This window comes from Eucyclogobius newberryi, unplaced genomic scaffold (genome assembly GCF_026437365.1).
Source record: "Eucyclogobius newberryi isolate DKJ021-1_F unplaced genomic scaffold, fEucNew1.0.hap1 SCAF_7, whole genome shotgun sequence".
NCBI classification, from domain to species: domain Eukaryota; kingdom Metazoa; phylum Chordata; class Actinopteri; order Gobiiformes; family Gobiidae; genus Eucyclogobius; species Eucyclogobius newberryi.
The window spans coordinates 1132576-1141146 of NW_027316389.1; the positions used below are offsets into that span (position 1 = coordinate 1132576).

Sequence of the window (8571 nt, forward strand, 5' to 3'; positions counted from 1 at the left end):
GCCTGAAGATCACGTGTTGCCTTTAGCCGTCGCTTAGCAACCGCCTCAAACAAACGGGAGGAAAATGGCGTCGGAGCGAGAGAAAGAAGCCAAGGAATATTTAGAGAAACATCAGATTCTGGAGCTGATGGACAATCTCCTGAGCCTGGTGGTGTTCCACAGACCAGGTGTGTCCAGTGTGTGTCCAGTGTGTGTCCAGTGTGTGTCCAGTGTGTGTCCAGTGTGTCCAGTGTGTGTCCAGTGTGTCCAGTGTGTGTCCAGTGTGTGTCTCCTGAGCCTGGTGGTGTTCCACAGACCAGGTGTGTCCAGTGTGTGTCCAGTGTGTGTCCAGTGTGTGTCCAGTGTGTCCAGTGTGTCCAGTGTGTGTCCAGTGTGTGTCCAGTGTGTGTCCAGTGTGTGTCTCCTGAGCCTGGTGGTGTTCCACAGACCAGGTGTGTCCAGTGTGTGTCCAGTGTGTGTCCAGTGTGTCCAGTGTGTGTCCAGTGTGTGTCCAGTGTGTGTCCAGTGTGTGTCCAGTGTGTGTCTCCTGAGCCTGGTGGTGTTCCACAGACCAGGTGTGTCCAGTGTGTGTCCAGTGTGTGTCCAGTGTGTCCAGTGTGTCCAGTGTGTGTCCAGTGTGTGTCCAGTGTGTCCAGTGTGTCCAGTGTGTGTCCAGTGTGTGTCCAGTGTGTGTCCAGTGTGTCCAGTGTGTGTCCAGTGTGTGTCCAGTGTGTGTCCAGTGTGTGTCCAGTGTGTGTCCAGTGTGTGTCTCCTGAGCCTGGTGGTGTTCCACAGACCAGGTGTGTCCAGTGTGTGTCCAGTGTGTGTCCAGTGTGTCCAGTGTGTCCAGTGTGTGTCCAGTGTGTGTCCAGTGTGTGTCCAGTGTGTGTCCAGTGTGTGTCCAGTGTGTGTCCAGTGTGTCCAGTGTGTGTCCAGTGTGTGTCCAGTGTGTCCAGTGTGTGTCCAGTGTGTGTCTCCTGAGCCTGGTGGTGTTCCACAGACCAGGTGTGTCCAGTGTGTGTCCAGTGTGTGTCCAGTGTGTGTCCAGTGTGTCCAGTGTGTCCAGTGTGTGTCCAGTGTGTGTCCAGTGTGTGTCCAGTGTGTGTCCAGTGTGTGTCTCCTGAGCCTGGTGGTGTTCCACAGACCAGGTGTGTCCAGTGTGTGTCCAGTGTGTGTCCAGTGTGTCCAGTGTGTGTCCAGTGTGTCCAGTGTGTGTCCAGTGTGTGTCCAGTGTGTGTCCAGTGTGTGTCCAGTGTGTCTCCTGAGCCTGGTGGTGTTCCACAGACCAGGTGTGTCCAGTGTGTGTCCAGTGTGTGTCCAGTGTGTCCAGTGTGTCCAGTGTGTGTCCAGTGTGTGTCCAGTGTGTCCAGTGTGTCCAGTGTGTGTCCAGTGTGTCCAGTGTGTCCAGTGTGTCCAGTGTGTGTCCAGTGTGTGTCCAGTGTGTGTCTCCTGAGCCTGGTGGTGTTCCACAGACCAGGTGTGTCCAGTGTGTGTCCAGTGTGTGTCCAGTGTGTGTCCAGTGTGTCCAGTGTGTGTCCAGTGTGTGTCCAGTGTGTGTCTCCTGAGCCTGGTGGTGTTCCACAGACCAGGTGTGTCCAGTGTGTGTCCAGTGTGTCCAGTGTGTGTCCAGTGTGTGTCCAGTGTGTGTCTCCTGAGCCTGGTGGTGTTCCACAGACCAGGTGTGTCCAGTGTGTGTCCAGTGTGTGTCCAGTGTGTGTCCAGTGTGTGTCCAGTGTGTCCAGTGTGTCCAGTGTGTCCAGTGTGTCTCCTGAGCCTGGTGGTGTTCCACAGACCAGGTGTGTCCAGTGTGTGTCCAGTGTGTGTCCAGTGTGTGTCTCCTGAGCCTGGTGGTGTTCCACAGACCAGGTGTGTCCAGTGTGTGTCCAGTGTGTGTCCAGTGTGTGTCCAGTGTGTGTCCAGTGTGTCCAGTGTGTGTCCAGTGTGTCCAGTGTGTGTCCAGTGTGTGTCCAGTGTGTCTCCTGAGCCTGGTGGTGTTCCACAGACCAGGTGTGTCCAGTGTGTGTCCAGTGTGTGTCCAGTGTGTCCAGTGTGTCCAGTGTGTCCAGTGTGTCCAGTGTGTGTCCAGTGTGTCTCCTGAGCCTGGTGGTGTTCCACAGACCAGGTGTGTCCAGTGTGTGTCCAGTGTGTGTCCAGTGTGTGTCTCCTGAGCCTGGTGGTGTTCCACAGACCAGGTGTGTCCAGTGTGTGTCCAGTGTGTGTCCAGTGTGTCCAGTGTGTGTCCAGTGTGTGTCTCCTGAGCCTGGTGGTGTTCCACAGACCAGTGTGTGTCCAGTGTGTGTCCAGTGTGTGTCCAGTGTGTGTCCAGTGTGTCCAGTGTGTGTCCAGTGTGTGTCCAGTGTGTGTCCAGTGTGTGTCCAGTGTGTCCAGTGTGTGTCCAGTGTGTGTCCAGTGTGTGTCCAGTGTGTGTCTCCTGAGCCTGGTGGTGTTCCACAGACCAGGTGTGTCCAGTGTGTGTCCAGTGTGTGTCCAGTGTGTGTCCAGTGTGTGTCCAGTGTGTCCAGTGTGTCCAGTGTGTCCAGTGTGTGTCCAGTGTGTGTCCAGTGTGTCCAGTGTGTCCAGTGTGTCCAGTGTGTGTCTCCTGAGCCTGGTGGTGTTCCACAGACCAGGTGTGTCCAGTGTGTGTCCAGTGTGTGTCCAGTGTGTGTCTCCTGAGCCTGGTGGTGTTCCACAGACCAGGTGTGTCCAGTGTGTGTCCAGTGTGTCCAGTGTGTGTCCAGTGTGTGTCCAGTGTGTGTCCAGTGTGTGTCCAGTGTGTCCAGTGTGTCCAGTGTGTGTCCAGTGTGTGTCCAGTGTGTCCAGTGTGTGTCCAGTGTGTGTCCAGTGTGTGTCCAGTGTGTGTCCAGTGTGTCCAGTGTGTGTCTCCTGAGCCTGGTGGTGTTCCACAGACCAGGTGTGTCCAGTGTGTGTCCAGTGTGTCCAGTGTGTGTCCAGTGTGTCCAGTGTGTGTCCAGTGTGTGTCCAGTGTGTCCAGTGTGTCCAGTGTGTGTCCAGTGTGTCCAGTGTGTCCAGTGTGTGTCCAGTGTGTGTCTCCTGAGCCTGGTGGTGTTCCACAGACCAGGTGTGTCCAGTGTGTCCAGTGTGTGTCCAGTGTGTCCAGTGTGTGTCCAGTGTGTGTCTCCTGAGCCTGGTGGTGTTCCACAGACCAGGTGTGTCCAGTGTGTGTCCAGTGTGTGTCCAGTGTGTGTCCAGTGTGTCCAGTGTGTGTCCAGTGTGTGTCCAGTGTTTGTCCAGTGTGTGTCCAGTGTGTGTCCAGTGTGTGTCCAGTGTGTCCAGTGTGTGTCCAGTGTGTGTCTCCTGAGCCTGGTGGTGTTCCACAGACCAGGTGTGTCCAGTGTGTGTCCAGTGTGTGTCCAGTGTGTGTCCAGTGTGTGTCCAGTGTGTCCAGTGTGTCCAGTGTGTCCAGTGTGTCCAGTGTGTGTCCAGTGTGTGTCCAGTGTGTCTCCTGAGCCTGGTGGTGTTCCACAGACCAGGTGTGTCCAGTGTGTGTCCAGTGTGTCCAGTGTGTGTCCAGTGTGTCCAGTGTGTGTCCAGTGTGTGTCCAGTGTGTCCAGTGTGTGTCCAGTGTGTGTCTCCTGAGCCTGGTGGTGTTCCACAGACCAGGTGTGTCCAGTGTGTGTCCAGTGTGTGTCCAGTGTGTGTCCAGTGTGTCCAGTGTGTGTCCAGTGTGTCCAGTGTGTGTCCAGTGTGTGTCCAGTGTGTGTCCAGTGTGTGTCTCCTGAGCCTGGTGGTGTTCCACAGACCAGGTGTGTCCAGTGTGTGTCCAGTGTGTGTCCAGTGTGTGTCCAGTGTGTGTCCAGTGTGTCCAGTGTGTGTCCAGTGTGTCCAGTGTGTGTCCAGTGTGTGTCCAGTGTGTGTCCAGTGTGTGTCTCCTGAGCCTGGTGGTGTTCCACAGACCAGGTTTGTCCAGTGTGTGTCCAGTGTGTCCAGTGTGTCCAGTGTGTGTCCAGTGTGTGTCCAGTGTGTGTCCAGTGTGTCCAGTGTGTGTCCAGTCTGTGTCCAGTCTGTGTCCAGTGTGTGTCCAGTGTGTGTCCAGTGTGTGTCCAGTGTGTCCAGTGTGTCCAGTGTCTCCAGTGTGTGTCCAGTGTGTGTCCAGTGTGTCCAGTGTGTGTCCAGTGTGTGTCCAGTCTGTCCAGTGTGTGTCCAGTGTGTGTCTCCTGAGCCTGGTGGTGTTCCACTGACCAGGTGTGTCCAGTGTGTCCAGTGTGTGTCCAGTGTGTCCAGTGTGTGTCCCCAGTGTGTGTCCAGTGTGTGTCCCCAGTGTGTGTCCCCAGTGTGTGTCCAGTGTGTGTCCAGTGTGTCCAGTGTGTGTCCAGTGTGTGTCCAGTGTGTCCAGTGTGTGTCCAGTGTGTGTCTCCTGAGCCTGGTGGTGTTCCACAGACCAGGTGTGTCCAGTGTGTGTCCAGTGTGTGTCCAGTGTGTCCAGTGTGTGTCCCCAGTGTGTGTCCAGTGTGTGTCCCCAGTGTGTGTCCCCAGTGTGTGTCCAGTGTGTGTCCAGTGTGTCCAGTGTGTGTGTCCAGTGTGTGTCCAGTGTGTGTCCTGGTCAGTTTAGGTTCTGGTTCCTGGTCAGTTCAGGTTCTAGTTCCTGGTCAGTTCAGGTTCTAGTTCCTGGTCAGTTTAGGTTCTGGTTCCTGGTCAGTTCAGGTTCTAGTTCCTGGTCAGTTCAGGTTCTAGTTCCTGGTCAGTTTAGGTTCTGGTTCCTGGTCAGTTCAGGTTCTAGTTCCTGGTCAGTTCAGGTTCTAGTTCCTGGTCAGTTTAGGTTCTGGTTCCTGGTCAGTTCAGGTTCTGGTTCCTGGTCAGTTCAGGTTCTGGTTCCTGGTCAGTTCAGGTTCTAGTTCCTGGTCAGTTCAGGTTCTGGTTGGTGCTTTGCAGAGGAGCCGCGGAGGTTCCTGTCTCTTCAGGTGGAGCAGCTCAAAAGTTCTCGTCTCGCTGGAACTCGAGGCCCGATTTTATTCACCAACAACGACCTTGACTCAGTGTTCAAGGTCCTGGACCCGGCTCGAAGCAAACATGTGACCTACAGGCAGTACGAGCACGGTGAGCCCCTCCCACAGCACGGTGAGCCCCTCCCACTGCCCCTCCCACAGTGAGCCCCTCCCACTGCCCCTCCCACAGTAGTACGAGCACGGTGAGCCCCTCCCACAGCACGGTGAGCCCCTCCCACTGCCCCTCCCACAGTGAGCCCCTCCCACAGCCCCTCCCACAGCAGTACGAGCACGGTGAGCCCCTCCCACAGCACGGTGAGCCCCTCCCACTGCCCCTCCCACGGTGAGCCCCTCCCACAGCCCCTCCCACAGTGAGCCCCTCCCACTGCCCCTCCCACAGCAGTACGAGCACGGTGAGCCCCTCCCACAGCCCCTCCCACAGCAGTACGAGCACGGTGAGCCCCTCCCACAGCCCCTCCCACAGCCCCTCCCACAGCCCCTCCCACAGCAGTACGAGCACAGTGAGCCCCTCCCACAGCAGTACGAGCACGGTGAGCCCCTCCCACTGCCCCTCCCACTGCCCCTCCCACAGCAGTACGAGCACGGTGAGCCCCTCCCACAGTGAGCCCCTCCCACAGTGAGCCCCTCCCACAGTGAGCCCCTCCCACAGTGAGCCCCTCCCACAGCCCCTCCCACAGCCCCTCCCACAGCCCCTCCCACTGCCCTTCCCACAGCAGTACGAGCACAGTGAGTACTTCCCACAGCCCCTCCCACAGCACGGTGAGTCCCTCCCACAGCACGGTGAGTCCCTCCCACATCACGGTGAGTCCCTCCCACAGCACGGTGAGTCCCTCCCACATCACGGTGAGTCCCTCCCACAGCCCCAGAAGCTCCTTCTGTGGGGAAAGTCTAAAGTCTCTGGTCCTCTGTGTCCAGCTCTGACCACGATGGGCGCGAGGACCATAAACGAGTGTCCGGACGGAGTGAACGAGGACAAGATCAGCCACGACACCTTCAAGAGCGAGGCGTGAGTACCACAGACTCGAGGGTCCTGAACCAGACTCGATGGTCCCACAGACTTGATGGTGCCAGACTCGATGGTCCCCCAGACTCGATGGTCCCACAGACTTGATGGTCCCAGACTCGATGGTCCCACAGACTCGATGGTCCCACTCGATGGTCCCAGACTCGATGGTCCCACAGACTCGATGGTCCCACTCGATGGTCCCAGACTCGATGGTCCCACAGACTCGATGGTCCCAGACTCGATGGTCCCACTCGATGGTCCCAGACTCGATGGTCCCACAGACTCGATGGTCCCAGACTCGATGGTCCCACTCGATGGTCCCAGACTCGATGGTCCCACTCGATGGTCCGTGTGTTGTGTGTTGCAGGACGGAGGCGCTGCACAGAAGCTCTCAGACGTTCCTCAAACCAAAGTCTTCTCCATGATCCACTTTTGCAGAAGATTCAAACGTATCGTCCATTAAAATGTGTTCAGGGGGAGGAGTTTTACACCTGAAGAAACAGAGCTCTGATTGGTCCGGCCCAAAGGGGAGGAGCATTATACTGAGCTCTGATTGGTCCAGAGCTGTTGTGTCCTCAGAGTCAGTCTGATAAAGACGTTCCACAGAAGCTCCGCCTCCATCTGAGCTCATGACATCACACAAGAGTTTAAAAATACTTGATTTAAAAATACTTGATTTAAAAATACTTGATTTAAAAATACTTGATTTAAAAATACTTGATTTAAAAATACTTGATTTAAAAGTGCACATTTAAAAAAAGAAAATTAATATTTGAACCATCGAGTTCTAATAAAGTCAAGAGAGCGTGTGTTCTGTTGTCATGGCAACTGTAACTGTCCTGCAGTAGCTCTAGGGTCAGAGCAGGTTACCGTGACGACGAGCGCTCTAGGGTCAGAGCAGGTTACCGTGACGACGAGCGCTCTAGGGTCAGAGCAGGTTACCGTGACGACGAGCGCTCTAGGGTCAGAGCAGGTTACCGTGACGACGAGCGCTCTAGGGTCAGAGCAGGTTACCGTGACGACGAGCTCTCTAGGGTCAGAGCAGGTTACCGTGACGACGAGTGCTCTAGGGTCAGAGCAGGTTACCGTGACGACGAGCGCTCTAGGGTCAGAGCAGGTTACCGTGACGACGAGCGCTCTAGGGTCAGAGCAGGTTACCGTGACGACGAGCTCTCTAGGGTCAGAGCAGGTTACCGTGACGACGAGTGCTCTAGGGTCAGAGCAGGTTACCGTGACGACGAGCGCTCTAGGGTCAGAGCAGGTTACCGTGACGACGAGCTCTCTAGGGTCAGAGCAGGTTACCGTGACGACGAGCGCTCTAGGGTCAGAGCAGGTTACCGTGACGACGAGCTCTCTAGGGTCAGAGCAGGTTACCGTGACGACGAGCGCTCTAGGGTCAGAGCAGGTTACCGTGACGACGAGCGCTCTAGGGTCAGAGCAGGTTACCGTGACGACGAGCGCTCTAGGGTCAGAGCAGGTTACCGTGACGACGAGCTCTCTAGGGTCAGAGCAGGTTACCGTGACGACGAGCTCTCTAGGGTCAGAGCAGGTTACCGTGACGACGAGCGCTCTAGGGTCAGAGCAGGTTACCGTGACGACGAGCGCTCTAGGGTCAGAGCAGGTTACCGTGACGACGAGCGCTCTAGGGTCAGAGCAGGTTACCGTGACGACGAGCTCTCTAGGGTCAGAGCAGGTTACCGTGACGACGAGCGCTCTAGGGTCAGAGCAGGTTACCGTGACGACGAGCGCTCTAGGGTCTGAGCAGGTTACCGTGACGACGAGCGCTCTAGGGTCTGACTGTTGCCATAGCGATTTAAACCTGGGTCGTTGTGTTTTCGTCTTTGGATCGTTCCAGAATCGAACTCTTTCAAGACTGACTCATGTTTTTAGGGAAATGAACTGGTCCAATGAAACACACAAGGGTCACATGACTCAAGGGTCACATGACACACATGACACAAGGGTCACATGACACACATGACACAAGGGTCACATGACCACATGACACAAGGGTCACATGACACACATGACACAAGGGTCACATGACACACATGACACAAGGGTCACATGACACAAGGGTCACATGACACAAGGGTCACATGACACACATGACACAAGGGTCACATGACACACATGACACAAGGGTCACATGACACACATGACACAAGGGTCACATGACACACATGACACGGGTCACATGACACAAGGGTCACATGACACACATGACACAAGGGTCACATGACACAAGGGTCACATGACACACATGACACAAGGGTCACATGATACAAGGGTCACATGACACAAGGGTCACATGACACACATGACACAAGGGTCACATGACACACATGACACAAGGGTCACATGACACACATGACACAAGGGTCACATGACACACATGACACAAGGGTCACATGACACATGTCACACATGACACAAGGGTCACATGACACAAGGGTCACATGACACACATGACACAAGGGTCACATGACACAAGGGTCACATGACACAAGGGTCACATGACACACATGACACAAGGGTCACATGACACAAGGGTCACATGACACAAGGGTCACATGACACACATGACACAAGGGTCACATGACACACATGACACAAGGGTCA

At 55.6% G+C, this 8571-nt stretch overlaps 1 protein-coding gene across 1 annotated transcript; it reads left to right on the forward strand.

The window, feature by feature from the left end:
* The first annotated feature begins 49 nt into the window (after window positions 1–49).
* efcab10 (EF-hand calcium binding domain 10) lies at window positions 50–6379 on the forward strand. Its single transcript, XM_072435417.1, has 4 exons — window positions 50–167; window positions 4870–5034; window positions 5859–5949; window positions 6317–6379. The coding sequence occupies exons 1-4, from the start codon at window positions 65–67 to the stop codon at window positions 6372–6374; spliced, it is 417 nt and encodes a 138-aa protein (XP_072291518.1). The 5' UTR covers window positions 50–64; the 3' UTR covers window positions 6375–6379.
* The last annotated feature ends 2192 nt before the right edge of the window (window positions 6380–8571 follow it).